This window comes from Elephantulus edwardii, unplaced genomic scaffold (assembly GCF_000299155.1).
Source record: "Elephantulus edwardii isolate Elephantulus edwardi_28Jun2011 unplaced genomic scaffold, EleEdw1.0 scaffold00481, whole genome shotgun sequence".
NCBI classification, from domain to species: domain Eukaryota; kingdom Metazoa; phylum Chordata; class Mammalia; order Macroscelidea; family Macroscelididae; genus Elephantulus; species Elephantulus edwardii.
This window is the reverse complement of record NW_006400231.1, coordinates 396,888-416,605: the sequence shown is the minus strand read 5'-3', so window position 1 is coordinate 416,605 and position 19,718 is coordinate 396,888. Positions and strand designations below refer to the sequence as shown.

General features: G+C 45.6%; 1 protein-coding gene across 2 annotated transcripts in view; it reads right to left on the bottom strand.

Moving 5' to 3' along the window:
* Positions 1 to 13,023, bottom strand: part of APBA2 (amyloid beta (A4) precursor protein-binding, family A, member 2) — a 107,373-nt gene extending 94,350 nt beyond the window's left edge. For both annotated transcript variants that reach the window (XM_006902975.1, XM_006902976.1), the window contains exon 1: positions 12,055 to 13,023. In XM_006902975.1, coding sequence (XP_006903037.1) covers positions 12,055 to 13,023 — 969 coding nt within the window. The remainder of the gene's footprint in view (positions 1 to 12,054) is intronic.
* Between the last annotated feature and the right edge of the window lie 6,695 nt (positions 13,024 to 19,718).

Below are 19,718 nucleotides of genomic sequence, written 5' to 3'. Positions count from 1 at the left end.
CCCCCCGCCCATGCCCATGGCTTGAGACCTCAGGCCTGTCTCTCTTTTGGGAGTCTTCAGTCCAAGCCTCTGCCTTTCATGTGTCCTTCAAGAGCTCCTGACCTCTCACAACCCCCATCTTGAGGCATAGGAGAACCTCACACCCCTGTCTGTCTCCTCCACACACTCCCCTGGGTACTTCTGGAGTGCCACACCCCAGTGCTTGCCCCTACCGGGGGCTGTTTCAGAGACTGACCCCCACCCCAGGGTCTAGGCTAGGAAGGACTTGTGCTCAGGGCCACCTCTGGATGGGGGGTGATGTCTCTGTATGCCTGATCCACTTCTGAATGCCCTTCCCACACGCCCACTGTATCCTCTCTGCCTCTGCACCTTGAGACTCCTGCAGAGCTCAGCCTATGCCAGGTACCAGTTTGCATGGGCTGCACAAACAGGACACAAAGCCAGCTTGGAGAAAAGAGGGTGCCTTCCAGGACAGGAGCCACCACCGTGGCTTTGAGGGGAGCTGGCCTGTGCAAATGGAGAAGTCTTGCAGTGTGTTAATGGACGAGGCCCACCTGTCTGGAGCAAGGGTCTATCTGTAGTTCTAACTTCATTTTTTAATGGGAACTAATGTGACAAAGCTGGTGTTAGTGAATTTAGTGACTCCATACTGGGCTATTTCATGGGCAAGGGTTCTCTTGTCCTTGAATCAGAGACTATGAAGCATAAATGGGTGGATGAGGCCCTCACAGTGCCCTTTGAAGCCCTATAGCACTCAGCTACAAGGGGTGGAGGCTGTCCTCTGGAAGGCTGTCTGCAGGGAGCAGCCTCTCTGTCCAACTGCCACTTCACACAGCTGCACTTCTCAATGTGTCTCCTGCTTCTCATCAGACCCCAATATATTATCACTATGTTATCACCACGGGAGGTGGGATTCCTGAACCCAAACTTCCCAGGACCTCCAGGCTGCCCAGTGGTCTTCCTGACCCTAAAGCAGGACCCCCATGGACTTAAAAAGTCCTCATCACAGCAAGGCCCTGTTCCACAGTGCCCCTCCTCCCTGTGCCCGAGTCCAGCGATGGAACCGCAGGAGCAGGTCTCTACTTCTGACCCTGCCACCTGCACACTTCAGGCCTTTCCAGACAACTGGGAGTGGAAAAACTATGTAGGACTTCCCCAGGTAAGAGAAGCTGTTTTAGAATGCCTGGGTATACCCCTGGGTAAATCAGCCAGCAGCATTTGTCTCCAACTAAATAAACTGCTCCATAAGAGAAATAGCCATCCCTGATTAGAGGCCAAGAGGCTTCTGAGCACATGTGGCTGGTCATGGTGCTGACCAGCTGTGGCCAGAACAGTCACAGATACTCAACTCAGATGCATCAGCGTGGGTCAGCTGCACAAAGTGAGCTCGTCATAGTGTGTAGATGTGATTCCTAAGGTCTTGAAGGCTCAGTGGTGAGGAGCTGGGCTGACAACCCAAAAGCTCGTGGCTTCAATCCAGTGTCTGTTCTACAGGAGAAAGATGGGCAATCTCCTTCCTTGCAATTACCACCTATGAAAACCAGCTGGAGGGTCAGCTATGAGTCAGTTCCAACTTGATGCCACACAACAAAAGTAATGGTTGCAGCAGTCACCCCCTCCAGGTGTGGGAAGGTACTCAAGGAGGTTCCAGACAGGCCTGCCTGAGTGTGGCCCAGGAGCTGTCAGGAAGGACCCTTACCTAGAGCCCTTCACTGTGCAAGAACACTAGGATGAAGTCCCAGTAATAGTCTACACACAGGGTACAGCAGGGCAATTGCAGAGGCCAGGACAGTGCTGCAGGAAAAAGGCCACTAAACTGAGGCCTGAGTGCAGACAAGGGTCCTCCCAATCTGAGGCAAGCAGCCCCCAGGAGCCACAAGAGGGCTCCTTCATGAAAGCACTGTCCTCAGGGAGCCCTGGTGCACACTCTGCCTCTAGTTCTGTCCTGTCGATGGTCCATGTTGAGCCAGACAATGCCCTCTGTGCCAGGCACAAGTTGGAGAGTCGTCTGTGCACCCACAACCTATTGTAGGCTGCTGCTGGACCCTGAGACTCTAGGCATCTCTTCAAGGCCTCTTCTATAACAAGTGCTGATGCTCATTGCTCTGAAACTGGGAGTAGGTGCAGGGGGTGGGGCCCACTGCTCCCACCTCAGCAGAAGCATCTCATCAATGAGCTGTGGTCAACAACTGCCATGGCTCCAGGCCACTGGCCACAACACACCATTATGTGTGTAGTAGTAAGTTGGCACATTGGTTTTTCTGTTTTCCATTATCAGAGGACTTTTTTAAAACCTCAAAGAACTAGCTGAGCCTAGGATGAACAAAACCTCAGAAACAGAAATCTGGAAGACCTTAAGCACTTCAGACAGGTGTGAGGTATCCAGAGTCCCTTGGCTCTTATGTCCAGGGTGACAGCAGACCCTGTCATGTACCCAGCTTCAAAGGCAACAGGAAGGGCCTGGTGTACCTGCAAGCTTATGATGGGAGACTCCAGATGTCTGGCTGATTTTTTCAAAGTACCTTTTCTAATAAAGGTGATCCATGAAAGGAAATTTAAAATTATCTAATCTGGTCCTTGCCAAATCCAGAAGCACACCAGTTCACCCACAAACAGCAAACACCTGTCCTTCCTGGATCACAGACTGACCTATAGAATCAGACCTCATAGCTGGACGTGTGGGTTCACGAAGTCAGCCAAGCTCATTCTGTGAGACAGGGGTCAGGGCTAAGCATCCATGCGCCCAGCGGTTCCTTCCCTCTGCCCTCCCCACTCACTGCCAAGTGGCAAGGCCATCAAGGTGAGTGGAGAAATGCCAGTCCAATCTGGATATATGCACAAGGATGGCTTACCACAAATACATATAATGTAAATGCTGCATATAGGAATCAGTATTTCATGCCAACAAAACTCAAGAAAATGAAGAAAAATGCCATGCGAATAATTATGACTTAAAAGATCCGGTCTGTGGGCTGAAACCTCTTGGAGTTAGTGCCAGAGTCTGTGACAGCTTTACTGACTGGAGGCTTCCATGCCCACTGGTTAACTCACTGGCCTGAAATGTGCTCATACAAACTGCAGACTCACATGTACAAGAGAGCATGCCAAGCCCTTTTAACATCACAGAAGAGACTCACATACCCTGAAGACAGCTGCTCAATTCCCCACAAACTCCTTCACCAGCAGCCCAGCTGATCTAGGCTGCTGCAGCCAGGGGACCCTTTCAATGGATAAGGACAGGCATCACTTCCTCATTTGTAGAATGGGACCATCCTAGCTCTGGCTTTTCAGATTGTGTCAGGATTAGCTGACAGAATACACACAGACTCCTGACATGGTGACTGGCAATCGTCCCCTAACCCCTGGCGATCCCCACAAGAAGTAAAACCAGTAGTGTTAAATTCTAGGAAGCCATAGTGCCCAGTGGTGGCAGGGGACAATGTTTCTGCCTTTCCATGTCATCCTTCTGCGCTGACTTCAGGACACAATGGCTTAGAGCTACCAATGGAGAGATGAATGAGCTATGGGCATCCTGGGTGCTGCTACCAACTGAGGACATGTGACTCTGGCTATTTATCCCCAACGAGCCTGGTACTGAGGCCTTGGTGGCCCTAGCTGCCTGGAAAACTCTTGCCAAGCAGTGATTCTGGGAACCCATGCCACTCTCAGGCAAATACCGAATGTACCTCCAAGAATATCCATTAGCTTTGAGCTAAGTTTCTCAAACTTTTTGCCAACCAAACACTGTTTGTAGACCCCCTCCCGGAACATGTTCAGGGAAATGTCAGGTCTCCCCTGACAGTCTGATTTGAAAACTCAACAGTGGAAATTCATGATGTTATATACCAAGATATTCTGATCCTAAAGACACACCTCAATCTAATCTGCATTATGCAGATGACACAACCCTGCTTGCAGAAACTGAGGAGGACCTGAAGCACTTGCTGCAGAGGGCCAAGGACCGCAGCCTTCAATATGGATTGAGGCTCAATATCAAGAAGACAAAAATTCTTACCACTGGACCAATTGGAAGCGTCAGGATGGATGGTGAAGAGATTGAGATTGTTCACAGCTTTAGTTTGCTTGGCTCCATAGTCAACATTCTTGGCACCATTAGCCAGGAAATTAAAAGACGTATTGTGATGGGAAAAGTCTGCTGTTAGGGACCGCTCCAAAGTCCTGAAGAGTAATGGTGTCTCTCTGGAGACTAAGGTGCATCTGATACAGGACATGGTCTTTGCAATCACTTGTTATACATCAGAGAGTTGGACAATGAATAGGGAGGATAGAAGGAGAATTGATGCCTTTGAGCTGTGGTGCTGGAGAAGAGTATTGAGGGTACCATGGACTGCTAACAAAACAAACAGATTCATCCTTGAGAGGGTTAAACCAGGCTGCTCCTTGGAGGCAAGGATCCTGAGGCTTCGTCTGACATACTTTGGACATGTTGTAAGGAGGAGCCAGTCCTTAGAGAGGGGTATCATGTTTGGGAGGTGGAGGGACGATGCAGGAGGGGAAGGCCCACTATGAGGTGGATTGATTCAGTGACTCGGGTAATCAGGATGTGGGATTGGCAACGTACAGAGCAGGGTTTAGGGCTGTTGTACACAGGGTCGCTATGAGTCTCAAGCAACTCGATGGCACATAACAACAACAACAAGAAAGACGCAGCTGAACCAAAGCCACCTATTATGTATGGTGTTCACAAACACAAATGTGCACAGACACAGGCACACACATGCACATCTACCCACACACAGGAAAGGAATAAACCAAAATGTTAATTGATGTGAGGTCACAAGTGTTCTATTCTTTATACCTTTCTATATTGTCCAGGTTTTCCTCCAAAAATGTGTTGTTACTAATTAACTTTTTAAAACTTACAAATACAGGGAATCATAGATCTTCTGGGACACAGATATTCTCCCTTTATGAGCACACAGCCCTCTCCTAGGCCTTCAATCACATGGCCCCTGAGTTCACCCCACCTGCTGCAGCTCAGCCCTCTCCTGCACCCTCACTCACATAGCCCCTGAGTGCATCCCCCTGCTGCAGCCTCAGCCCTCTCTGTGCCCTCACTCATACAGCCTCGAAAGAAAAGCCAGTCTCTCCAGTTGCTCTGAGTGGGAGGTGACTCAAGAAGAATGAGCTTGGTTCTTGGTGGTGTGACCTGACCTCTGGGATGCTGGTCACCCTCCAAACTGCAAAGTCCAGAAACACTAAGGTAGTCAGTGTTGCCCTATTCTTGCTGGCCTGTTTCCATGAACCTCCTCATCTTTACCTGTAGGCCACAATTAGAGGCACAGAAGGCAGCAGGGACAGGGAAGGTGGTCTGGGACTCACAGACAATTCTTTGCCCTTGGGGCCTGTAAGCAAGGCTTTGATAGGACACCTGTGCCTTATTTCAGGACATGCTTGACCCCTGGCCCATGACCGTTGTCTCAGAGGCAGGCTGTAACAGTCCACATTTCTCTGGCATTCATTTCTTCCATCCCTCTCTCTTCCTAGATTTTCTTATGGCTGTGATTCTGGCTGAATTTGATAATTCCAATTCTGGAACAGGTTCCCACGTATAAGTGCAAATGGATTGAATGACATCCCCAAGTGGGTGGCTATAATTCTCAGATAACATCACAATCCTACGTGTGGTCAATCATAACCTCCATGGCGCTAATGAGGTGGTGATGGTGCACTGTCATGATGTGATCTGATGTGAGCAGCCAATCACCTGTGAGGGTAACGAGCGGAGGCAACACTCTTAACCTGAGTGGGGCCTCAGTGTTGCCAAGACACAAGAGCAGGACTGGGTCTTTTGGCCTTAGGTTCCCATGCTAGGGAGCTCCTCAGAATAGCCAGGCCACATAGGTAGAAATTTGCAAAACATATCTGGCCCACAGATACTAAAAGAAACAAGGACCTTCCTTCAGAATCAACAGAGAAGAAGCACACTAAATTTGGACTTTCAGCCTACCAAACAGGAAGAGAATAAATGTGTGTGTGTTAAAGCCATCTACTTGTGGACTCTGTTACAGTAGCACTGGGTAACTATGAAGGCAGTGAGCAGCTCAGGTCTACAGAGTAAAGACTCCTGCGCTCACATAGGTTTTGTGGAGGTATGAAATCCTGGGGTCCATCCAGAGTGGGGTATGTGGAAGACTTGTGGATGCCCCAGAGAACGGGTCCCATCCAGAGTAGGGTCTGTGGAGGCCTCATGATATGAGGTCCATCTGCAGTGGGGTCTGTGCAGGCCTCGTGGATGCCCCAGAACATGGGGTCCATCCTCAGCAGGCCTCAGATCTAGGAAATGCTTAATTAATCCCTTGATGGGATTAATTTGCAAACAAATGACTGAAAAATTAAAACAAAACATTATGCCATGATTAAACTTTTATATTTATGTGAACTTTTCCAGTATTTTAAATAAGAAAGTACATTTACTTCAAGGCATACTCTCTCAGGGTTGAGAGGCTACCTATTCTGCCTTTCAATGTCTCTTCCCTACACAATAGAAGCCCTCCTGGACCCTCAAACACTGTCTGCCCATTAAGGCTCTTCTTAGCAGCCACCATCAGCCACCCATTCATTCATTCCTTACCTGAGCCCTCCAACTTAAAGGTCTGCTACTTCTATCCAAATCAGCATCTGGTTAGAGGGAAGCGAGAAAGCAACAAAACATACCATTCACACCTCCTACAGTCTCTAAAGATACTCTGTTGGAAAGCTCTCTGTCAGAGATGTGATTTGTCACAACAAGGCACAGTGTGTCCCTTGCTCTGTGCAGCCCACACCAATCCTTGCAATGACACCTCCACCACAGGGAGTGTGTGAGTCCAGACGCCACAAGGGCTATAGCTCTGCCTCTGGCCTGTCACCTAGACCTTGGCCTGGAGCTTACCTGGCCAGTGGGCGTGTACATTCCCAATATGGGCTAGAACAAACCCAGCTCCTACATCTGAGGGCCCTGATCCTTCAGGACACCAGAGGTCAAGGTGAGAGAACCTCTATAAATTGAGCAATGAGTCAATATGATTCATATTCCAAACATACGCTCTCATGACATGCATCTATCCAAGCTCAGGAACTCCTTTCAGAAAAAATACAAAGTAAAAATTATTTTAAAAATATGAAATCAGTTCACACTTTAAAAAAAAACCTGTCCAGATGGGAGTCTCCTGACATCACAGACATTTTATTCACTCTCCATACAGTGGGACTTTGAGGGAGGAAAGGGCAATGTGGGTTTTCAGATGTACTTATGAGACAATAATGCTACTGTCAGCTGTTGCCAGGTCATCTGTACATCTGTAGTGACCCCATGTACATCAGGCCCAAACCATCGTTATCAGGTTTCTCTTGATTGATTTTGGGAAGAGATTACCAAATCTTTCCTCCTAGTCCGTATTCGCTCTACTGAAAGCTAGTCAGCAACACTAAGGCATCGACTGGGTAGCAGCTGGACACGAGGTGTGTTGTCTGGGAACTGAACTCAGATCTCTTATTCAGAAAGAATGCAAAGGTCATATCATTTCCAACTCCTGAAGCTTCCACTGGGTTCTGAGGCTGTAAATCTTTATGGGAGGATACCATTCCTCTTCCCTCCAGAGAGGACTGGTAGATCAGAACTATAAGTTAGCAGCTCACCACGTAATGCACCATGCCACCAAGGATCCTTCTACCACTGATGTTGTTTTTGTTTGTTGTTGTTTGGGGAGCTCTGGTGGCCTAGTAGTAAGAAGCTGAGCTGCAATCGCAAAGCCACATAGTGTGAATATATCTGCTCTGTGGGAGAAAGATGAGCAATCTCTTCCTGTACAATTTACAGCCTCCAAAACCTTGTTGGAAGGTCACCTACCACTGATGAGGTGGTGTTTGTTGTTGAGTCCTAACTAACCCATAGCTTACCCTCCAGTGGGTTTTCAGAGGTTGTAAATCACATGGGAAGAGCTTTCTCATCTTTCTGTGACAGAGCAGCTTGTGGATTCAAATCACCTCCCACCACTAAGCTATCAGAGCTCCCTGCCACTCACACTGTTGTTGTTGGCTGCTGTTGAATATGACATATAGCAGCCCTGTGAATAGCTGACAGGAACCCTGCCCTGTCCTGCACTATCCTCACAATCTTTAACACACCAGAGACCACTGCTGAAGTCACCATCTCATTAGTCAATCTATCTCATTAGAGGTCTTCTTCTCTTTGACTGACTCTCCATTTTTCCAAGTATGATGTCCCTTTATTTACCTTGTCACTCACACTGTTGTTGTTGTTAGGTGTTACTGAGTTAAGTACAACCCTATGAACAACAGATCTGAACCCTGTTATATCCTGTGCCATCCTCACAATTTCTGACACACAAGAGTCCATTGTGGCAGTCATTGTTTCGGTCCTTCTGGCTGAGGGTTTACCTCTCCTTTGTCGACCTTCTGCCTTTCCAAGCATGAGGCCCTTTTCCAAGGAATAGCCTCTCCTAGCAACATGCTCAAAGTATGTGAGACGAAGCTCTATCATCTTTGTCTTCAAGAAGCACGCTGGCTGTACTTCCTCCAAGACATATTTGTTTGTTCTTTGGGCAGTCCACAGGATGTCAATGCTCTTCTCCAATTCCACAGCTCAAAGAAATAAACTCTTCTTCGCTCATTCTTATTCATTGTCCAGCTCTCAGCAAGCTATTGGAAAGATCATGGCTGAATCATATGTACTTTAGTCCTCAAACTGACATCACTGTTCCTCAGTAAGTTGGAGAGGTCCTTGACTGCAGACTTTCTCAGTGCAATATATCTCCTTATTTCCTGACTGCTGATACCAAGGATGTTAACTGTGGGTCCAAGTGAGACAAAGTTGTTGGCACTTTCAATCTTTTTATCTATCATGATATTGCCTATTGGTCCAGTGGTAAGAATTATTGTTTTCTTGATGTTGATTAATATGCAATCAGTATAGAAGGCTGTATTCTTTGATCTTCTGCAACAAGTGCTTCAATTTCTCTTCACTTTAAGCAACCAAGGTTGTGTTATCTGCGTAACAGGTTATTGATGAGTCTTCCTCTGATGTTGATGCCACCCTCTTCTTCACAGAGTCCAGCTCCTCAAATAATTTGCTTAGCATAGTGACTGAATAAGTATGGAGAGAGAATATAAACCCTGATGCACTCATTTCTTAATTTTAAACCATGCTTAATTTTAAAACATACTGGAAACCCTAAGTCTCTGTAAACTTTCATTAAAATTAATTTAAAAAAGAAAAAAAAAGCTCTGTTGCACAGCAGCCTCTTGGTCTAGGTATAGAATTATCATGAGCAGAATTTAGCTCTAGGATTCCCATTCTTGCCTTGAGCTGCAATATTGAAAGATGCTATGGCAATATTTTGAATGATCCAGAAAGTATCAAAGAAGACAGAAGGAATACACAGGGTCACTGTACCAAAAAAGAACTGAGCGACACTGAAAAATTTCAGGAAGTACCATATGAGCACGAGTCAGTGGTAATGAAGGAAGAAGTTGAAGCTGCACTTAAAGTATTGGCAAAAAATAAGGCCCCAGCAATTGATGGGATACCAACAGATTGATTTTAACTAACAGATGCAGCCCTGAATGTGCTCACCAGTCTATGTCAGCAAATTTGGAGGACAATTATCTGGCCAACTGACTGGAAGAGGTCCATATTTGTTCCCATTCCCAAGAAACGTGATCCAACAGAATGTAGGAACTATCAAACAATATCATTAATATCACATGCAAGCAAAATACTGCTGAGAATCATTAAAAAATGGCTAGAAAAGCACATAGATAAGGAACTTCCAGAAGTTCAAACAGGATTTAGAAGAAGCCATGGCACCAGGGATATCACTGCTGATGTCAGATGGACCCTAGCTGAAAGTAAAGAATACCAGAAGAATGTCTATTTGTGCTTTACTGACTATGCAAAAGCATTTGACTGTGTGGATCACAAGTTATGGTTAACATTGAAAAGAATGGAAAGTCACTCACACTGTTATGTGTCAGAGTAAAGACTCCTGCGCTCACATAGGTTGTCACTTGCGACTCATAGCGACCCTATGTACAAGAGCTCTAAACGCTGTTCTATCCTGTGCCAACCTAGCCATCCCAAACGCACTTATTCCCACCGCTCCAGTCACAGATCTGATCCATCTCATTGAAGGTCTTCCTCTCCTTCGCCGCCCCTCCACTCTGCCAAACATGATGTCCCTTTCCAAGGACCAGTCCCTTCTTGCAAAATGCTCAAAGTATGTCAGATGAAGCTTCAGAATCCTTCACTCCAAGGAGGATTCTGGCTTCACCTTCTCCAGGACAAACCTGTTTGTTCTCTTAGCAGTCCATGGTATATTCAATATTATTCTCCAGCACCACAGCTCAAAGGCATCAATTCTCTTTCTATCATCCCTATTCACTGTCCAACTCTCCAATGCATAGCACGTAATTGCAAAGACTACAGCCTGGATCAGGCACACCTTAGTCTCCAGCCTGACGTCGTTGCTCTTCAGTACTCTTGAGAGGTCCCTCACAGCTGACTTTCCCAATGCAATTCACCTCTGCATTTCCTGGCTGCTGTTACCAAGAGTGTTGACTGTGGAGCCAAGCAAACTAAAACTGTTAACTATCTCAATCTCTTCACCATCCATACTGATGCTGTCAGTTGGCCGGCTGGTGAGAATCTTTGTTTTCTTAATGTTGAGCTTCAATCCATATTGAAGGCTGCAGTCCTTGATCTTCTGCAGCAAGCGTTTCAGGTCTTCCTTAGTTTCAGCAAGCAGGGTTGTGTCATCTGCATAACGCAGGTTGTTGATGACTCTTCCACCAATCCTGATGCCACATTTCTCCTCGTACAGCACAGCGTCTCAGATGACCTGTTATGCATACAGGTTGAAAAGGTATGGAGACAGAATACATCCCTGATGAACCACCTTCTTGATTTTGAACCATGTAGTGTCTCCTTGCTCTGTTCTGACGACTGCCTCTTGGTCCAAGTATAGGTTTCACATTAGCACAATCAAATGTTCTGGGATTCCCATTCTTCTCAGAGTCAGCCACAGCTTGTTGTGATCCACACAGTCAAAACCCTGTGCATAGTCAATGAAGCACAAATAGACATTCTTCTGGTATTCTTTGCTTTCTGCCAAAATCCATCTAACATTAGCTATAATATCTCTAGTACTATGACTCACACTAGGATGCCCATTATCAGAAAAGCAAGAAAGAATAGATGCTATTAAGGATGTGAACATATTGGAACCTTTGTCCACTGCTGGTGAGAATGTGAAAAGGACCAACAACAAGGAAACAGGTCCTCAATACGCTAAACAAAAAATTAACTTATTATTTAGTAGTTCATTCCACTCCTAAGTTTATACAGATGCCATATGAAAGCAAGGATGGAAACAGATATTTGCCTGTCAGTGTTCACATCAGCACCATTCACAATAAGCAAAAGGTAGAGATACTTAATGTATCAATAGATTAGAGGGTATGCATCCCTTTTCCAGGTTTGACCTCCAAGACTTCAAATAATTCTTTTCAATAGAATTACTTCTAGTTAATCATCCATCATGCCAAGTCCTCCTTGCATGTGGACATTCCACCCAGGAAATATTATTCAGCCCTAAATAAAAATGGAATAGTGGTGTGTGCTACCACAAGACCATCTATCTATCTGAGTGGGTAAATTTGACAAATCTGTCCATCTCATTTTTATGAAACATCTAGGACAGTCAAATGCATAGGCAGAGGTTATTAGTGACTCCCAGGGGCTGAACAGAGGAAGTAAGCATGTTATTTCCGAGAAGTTGTCATTTCAACTTGGAGAAATGACAAACTTGGAAATGGTGGTGGTGATGATTGAACATGGTAAACACAGTTAATTAAATAAAACTGTACCTTTAAGAATGGCTAAAATGTTTTGTTATAGAGGTTTTATCACAATAAAATAAGAAACCAAGTGGAGGAGCAGACCGTGGTGAAGAATCACAGCCTTGCTGCTCTCTGCTGCCCTCCAAGGGCCTCTGCTTCCAGCTTTCTGCACAGATGGCCACACAGTCCTACCTGCTCTTGGGGCCACTTTGGCCTCTCCTCTGGGGTCCTTGTCTTGGTCTTGAAGCCTCTGTGTTGGTCCCCAGTTGGCTTGGCTTCCACAGGGAGGTGCAGTGACTTGGGCCGGCCCTCATGTCTGCTGGGGCCATGACTGGCCTCACCAGGCGAGCAGACCTCTGTGAGGCCCCCGGACCCTGGCTCTGGCCCCTGCACACTCGTGTGCTCTGGGCTGACCTCACTGGTGCTGGTGATGCTGGTCATGCTCAGGCTCATCTTGATTTCAGCCACGATCTGGTCGATGTCCTCCTCCTGGTCCTCCAGGTCCCCCTCTGCTCTCCGCAGGCTGTAAGGGGGGTGCCCCGTGGCATTGCCATTGGTCTCTGCCAGGTAATAGTCCTGGTACCCATCTTCCCCAGGGCAGTAATGCATGTCTCGCTCCGGATCATGGTTCTCCAGGGTGGGCGGTTCATGCTCCGGGACAGGAAGGGGGCCATCCTGGTAGTCCTGGCTGCCTTCTGGTCCTGGGCCCAGAGGATGCAGGCCAGCTGAGTCCGTCCACTCCTCCACTGCCTCCTGGCACTCGTCTGTCTCCACGTGAGGGGTGCTGTGGGCTAGGTACCCCTCACTGTTGCAGTCCATGCCGTCCAGGTAGCTGTCGTCCTCTGGGCAGTAACGGATGTAGTAAGTGATGCCTTCCTCCTCCTCAGGGAGGCCCTCATCATAGTCCTCCTCCTCAGAGGTGTTGTTGACATAGTCAGAGCTTGAGTCTCCATCAGGGCTGTGGTCTGCACACTCTTGCTCAGCGGGCTGGGGGCTCTCGAGCCTCAAGGCAGCCAGCTCCAGGCCAGTGGGCACATACTCCTCCAGGGGCAGCTCCCCTTCCTCACCCCCAGGCTCCAGGCTGTGGGCTGCTGTGGGCTCTGAGAGGACCCTGTGCTCCAGCATGTTGCCCACAGCACTCTGACGCCTCCGGCTGGCCATGGCGAGCACTCACACAGCCACCATCCTCACGGAGAGCCTGCAGGAAGGACATGTGAAAGAGCACAGTCAGATCCATGAGAACAGCCGCCCTGCAAGCCCACTCCTGTGGGGCCAGGCCCCCAGACCCATCTGAGAGCCAGGCTGACATGTAACTTTCCATGTAGGCTCCTCATCACATCAGAGAGCAAGAGGATCAGACAGACACCAGTTCACAAGAGGCTTGCCTATCAGTTACCATTCTTGCCACTTCCTCAAAAGGATCCCACAGATGATCAATACAAACAGCCATAAAATGTAAATGTTTTTAAAAATGAAAAGTCACAGAATGAGCAGCCTTCCTTGGGAAGACAGGGCACTCTGGTGGCACAGCCCACAGGACAATATGCTGCTAATCTAAAGGCTGCAGCAGTCTCTCTGGTGGTTTGAATTCACCAGCTACTTTGCCAGAGAAACACAGGCATCTCCTCCCATGGTATTTACAGCTGCTGTAAACTTTCTGGAGTATCAGTTATGAGTTTGTTCCACTTGATGGCAAAGAGGTTTTGAGTTTGAATTCAGAAGACAAAAAGACAAATAACATAGAGGAAGCCCAGCCTCTGTGCCTTCTCCAATGACTACTTAGGCCCCCCCCACCCCCCCACTCCCAGGCTATGGTTCTCCTAAGGCACAGCCATCCTCCTCCTCCTAACTCCAAACCAAACAGAGGTCACTGACGGGCCAGTAGTGGACAGTAAGCATCCAGGCTGAGCAAGCCCAGGGCAAGCCTGGTGGGAGGGCAGGAAGGGAGGCAGGAACGTGTACATGCAGGGTGCAGCTGGGGCAGCACAAGGTCTATCCCGCATCACACCTGGCCTGTGCATGTCCCACCACCGAGGCAGGTCACATGGAAGGACCACCCTCAGCCCCACCTGCCTGAGCTGAAAAGCCAGAGACACAGGAGGAAAGTTGGAGACCGGGAAACAGGGAGCAAGATTTTCCCACAGGGTATAGGATCAGGGGATGGCATGACAAAGAGTCACAAGTTTAGATAATGTTGCACTTCTTCAAACTGAGTGGTTACAGAGCACTAGGTTACTTCTGTGAATCAGCTCGGGGTCATGGCTCCTGTCAGGGCAGAGCTGTGCTCCCTAGGTTTTCTGTGGCTCACCTTTTGGATGGCGATCAGCAGGCTTTTCTTCTGAGGCACCCTCACTTCCCAGAAGAGTGCCTCAACTATTGACACAGGGCAATCTCCTCCCATGAAATTAACTGTCTCTGAAAACTCACTGGAGGGTCAGCTATGGGTCGGTTCTGACTCAATGGCACACAAGCACAGCAATTTGGAAAAATGTAGTTCAGTTAACAAATGAAATCTTAAACTAAAACAATGAGAATGAGGAGGAAACAGCTTGCTAAGTGCCGGTGTAGACATGGCAGGGCTGGAAAGAGGGGTGCAGAGGCTATGCAGGTCCACCCACACATCGGGCTGGGCTCCGACATGCCTACTGTAAATGCTCTTCCTTCAGTCTTGGCTAGCATCTAAGTTTCCTCATTTGTCTGCAAACACTTCCACTGTCTTCTAGCTTACAGTGCTGTAAATGTGCAAAATAGTACTAAATTGTTTATTTTGGTAAGAAATCTGTTCTTTTGGTATGAAATACGGAATTTTTTTTCAGTACCTTTGGAGTTCAAAAAAAAAATCCATCAAGGTACATCTGGAATATCTGTTTTGCATTTTTCTCATTACTCCAGGAATTAATTTGCTGAAGGCCAGTACCAGCTGACATGGCATCAGATTCGAACTCCTGGACACCTCATCTGTATCAGAAGATAACTGGGCTTCAGTGGTTTTCAATGGCTGGTTTTTCATAGGTAGATAAACAAACAAACAGGCTTATTAAGTATGTAGGCATACTAGTGAGAATGTGTTTCCCGGAGCAGTGACCCATAGGAGACCAAAAGGGCAACGATTGCCTCAAAACAAAGTTCAGATAGCAAGGAGGGGCAGGAAAGAAGTGCGAGTGGAAACAGAGAAGTCAGGAAGGAAGTAGAAGAGTACTGTCACTGTGAGAAGATTGCAGCTAACAGGGGGAAAGAAAATACGTATAAATTATTTCCTGGAAAACTAATTTGCTCTGTAACATTTCATCCAACCCACAATAAAATGTTTGGTGTGCTGTGGTTGTCAGTTTGTTTTATTTTTAATCAATGAGCAATCCTACCTTTAAAAGGGAAAAGTTACCCATATGTCTAGATGTCAGTGAGGGAAATTTTCCAAAAGACAAACAGTTAATGTTTCTCCTGTTGTAACTTGCATGAGTGGATAAATGTGAAATATTACACATAGAAAAACAGAATGAAATTTATATTCAAGAGACTTTAAAGTAATAAGCAAAAGATTTATTTGAATCAAGTCTTCAGTTTTCCCCCTTCATTGTTTTACATTCATTAGTTGCAAATGAATTTGTTGTTGTTGTTGTTATGTGCCCTTGAGTCGCTTGCCACTCATAGCGACCCTGTGTACAACAGCCCTAAACTCCGCTCTGTCCGGTGCCAATCGCACTGTCTCTGACACTCCCATCCCAATTATCACAGTCACTGAATCAATCCACCTCATAGAGGGCCTTCCTTTCCGCGCTGTCCCTCCACCCTCCCAAGCATGATGTCCCTCTCTAAGGACTGGTCTCTCCTCACAACATGTCCAAAGTATGTCAGATGGAGCCTCAGAATCCTTGTCTCCAAGGAGCCATCTGGTTTAACCCTTTCCAGGACAAATCTGTTTGTTTTCTTAGCAGTCCATGGTAGTCTCAATACTCTTCTCCAGCACCACAGCTCAAAGGCATCAATTCTCCTTCTATCCTCCATGGTCATTGTCCAACTCTCTGATGCATAACAAGTGATTGCGAAGACCATGGCCTGTAGCAGACACACCCTAGTCTCCAGAGAGACACCATTGCTCTTCAGTACTTTGGAGAGGTCCCTAACAGCAGACTTCCCCATGGCAATGAGCCTTTTAATTTCCTGGCTGCTGGTGCCAAGACTGTTAACTATGGAGCCAAGCAAACTAAAGCTGTGTACAATTTCAATCTCTTCACCCTCCATCCTGATGCTGCCAATTGGTCCACTGGTGAGAATCTTTGTCTTCTTGACATTGAGCCTCAATCCATATTGGAGGCTGCAGTCCTTGACCCTCTGCAGCAGGCGGTTCAGGTCCTCTTCAGTTTCAGCAAGCAGGGTTGTGCCATCGGCATAAAATTGATAAATCATCCATCAATCTTGACCCCACATTTCTCCTCATAGAGCCCAGCCTACTAGATAATCTGTTCTGCATATAGGCTGAAAAGGTATGAAGATAGGATGCATCCCTGGCGTATGCCCTTCCCAGTTTTGAACCATGCAGTGTTCCCTTGCTCTGTTCTGACAACTGCCTCCTGGTCCAAGTATAAGTTTCGCATTAGAATGATCAAGTGTTCTGGGATTCCCATTCTTCTCAGAGTCAGCCATAGTTTGTTATGATCTACACAGTCAAATGCCTTTTCATAGTCAATGAAACACAGATAGACATTCCTCTGGTATTCCCTGCTTTCAGCCAAGATCCATCTAACATCAGCTTGCCCACTATGTCTCAGCTGGGACCTGGGAGTGCCCTGTTTTTTTTTCACAAGTTTTCACCCTTTAAGCCCAGGACTGAGAGCTGGCCAATAACAGCTTCTTCTTGGGATATCTGTCCAGTGGCCCATAGGGAGCAGGGACACTGCAGTCCCTGTGAAGGAAGCACAGGTCACTCCTGCAGTGAGGTGATGAGCACGGCCTGGGGGCAAGACAGAGGCTGCTGGTCACTCTTGGAACTTGGACTTGAACTCCCTCCCACCTAATGAGTACGGGGAGATGAAAGTGGCCAGTGCAGGCCTGAATGGCATAAATATCAGGCTTATAAACTGCATACCAAGGAGATGAAGAGAACTCTGAGTTGACTTTTACAGGAACAGTCTGGACAGTTTCCATTTTGGACATGGAACATCAACAGCTGAGATGGGACTGGGTCCTGTTGGGTGATAACAGCACTAACCAAGCATGTAATGAGCATCACTGCAATAGGATCCAGGGAATATCTAGACATGGTTGAAGAAGTCTTGATGGTACAGTGACTGAAGCACTCTTTTGCTAACCAAATGGTCAGTAGTTCGAATCCACCAGGCACTCTCCGCTCCTATAATGATGACAATTTTTGAAAACCCCATAGGGTAGTTCTACTTTGTCTGTGTGGTCACTCGAAATCAGAACTGACTCCAACAACAACATTATACTTTAAAACTCAGAAAATACATTATTTGTCTTTTTTTAAATGTGAGCTACAAAACACTGCAAATGATTCAAAACAAAGTGATGTGAAAATAATACAATGTTTAGAAAATTATTAATGTCGTGTTTTAGTTTGATTATATGCCTTTGATTTGATTAAGGATACTTTGAAAAGATATATTGTATTTGTGATCATCTTAGAAAAGTTTGGAAAGAAAATTTATTCTTAATTAAAAAAAAAAGAAAACAGTTGTCCTAAATTTGGTTGTACATGTTGTAAAGACAGTACTCTTTTGATCCTTTCAAACAGAAGTTGCTCTGCAATTCCAAAGGCCATTTGTTGCTCTGCGGGATAAGGATGGGCAATCTCCTCCTGTGTGATTAACTGCCTCTGAAAACCCACAGTGGGTCAGCTACAATTCTACAGTAAACCACAACATATCATCTGGATAGAGATGGTACTGAAGCACGCCTGCATAAAGGATTCCTCAAGCATTCCAGACAGTAGTTCCTGAATAAGTATCTTCTACCCACAAACTCTAAAGGGGCTTAATAAAGTAATCTCAACTCAGGCTGATGTCTGACAATGGCACAAAAGATCTCAGCTTCCAGCTTCAAGATACAGAGGATGCTCTTCTTCTTAAAAAGGTAAAGTGGACAAAAATACTGATCACATACTAAACTTTCAGTAATGGGTTACTATTTAAGCACATCCACAAAGCCGGCAATTACACAAGAAAGAAAATGACATGTACAATTGAGATGGGTGAAGGGAAAGGCAATAAACGATAAGAGAATGATAGGCACACTATCACTACAGAAAAAGAAGGCACAGAGAGTTATAAAAGAATCTGTGAGGGAGGATATGGGAAGAGCACAATTACATTGTAGGTATGAACACTGTTGTTGTTGTTGTTAAATGCCATAGAGTCAAATATGACTCATAGTGACTCCAGTAACAAAATATCTGAACCCTGTTCTGTAACTATTGTCATTTCTCTAAATTCATAGAGTTTCCTGAGGCATATTGTTTAGGAAGTGGATGCAATCCTGCTTCCAAGTTTGCCTTAATTGGGGAGCTCAAGCAAACACTGTCCACCATGGGTTACCATTATGGCATTTGACACACCACAGCATATAGCATCACAGCAACCCGAGGTTATCTTTGTATAGCAAACTGACAGACCAGTGCTGTACCACAAAGAACAATGTTCTTCCCAAACACAATTAACACCAGGCTCAAGGGCCCAACTGATTTTAAAAATAAACCAAATAGTGGAACCAGCAATAATACCAGAAAGATATCAACAAAATGATAACAGCAAAACCTTGCCTCTCAATAATCATACTGAATGTGAATGGTTTAAATATACCAGTGAAGAGAAAAAGAGTAACAGATTGGATAAAAAAACCCCTAGAAAACAAAAACCTCATCAATATACTATCTACAAGAGACACACCTGAAAAGTGAAGATAAAGAAAGACCAAAAATAAAAGGGTGGGAAAATATAACAAGCAAATGGCAACCAAGCAAAAAGGAGTAACGATACTAATTTCTAATAAAATAGATGTCAGTATAAAAACCATCACAAAGGACAAGGAAGGTCACTATATAATGTTTAAAGAGTCAAACAAGAGGACATTACCATAATAAATATCTATGCACCAAATTATGGAGCTTAAAATTACACCCAGCAGGTCCTGATTGACTTAAATAAGAGGTTTCCAGCCCATGGGTGATTTTTAGCTAAATCCAGTAAATCATATCAGCTCACACATGATTGTGAATGAAATTAAAACCAACCAATTTTCACCAGACGTTCACGCATGAGCCTCCAAACATAGAACAAAATATGTCTGAATGGTTGAATGGAAAAATGATTTGGTTTGTAAATTTTTTTTTGTTTGTAAATTTTTATTCAAGTTTTAAAAAAGAAATCAATATAAAAAATAAATATGTATAAACTTTATAAGAGGAAAACTGCTTTGCTATAATTGACTCAAAATCTAATTAGCAAAGCTAAACTGTGAAAAGTGTATTAAATATTAACAAGGTTTGTCAGATTGGAGGGCTTGGCTAATGTATTCAGCTTCTGACCAAAAGGCCAGAGGTTCAAGTCTCCCTATAAGCACATCAGCAGAAGGGCCTGAAGTTCTACCTCTGGAAAACCAGCCCCTGAACACCCTGCAGAGCAGAGTTCTGCCTGACATACACAAAATCACCAAGCAAGACCACCTCAACAGCAATAGAAACGTGGGTGAGACAACGACATTTGCTGCCTTTATTTCTGAATATGTTACCTCCATTGACAAATAATATATAGAAGAAGAAATTTACATGGCCTTGGTATTACGGATATGTTTGTTTCATAAAATGAGTCTGGGAGAATTTTTTTTCTATGTTCTGAAATTCT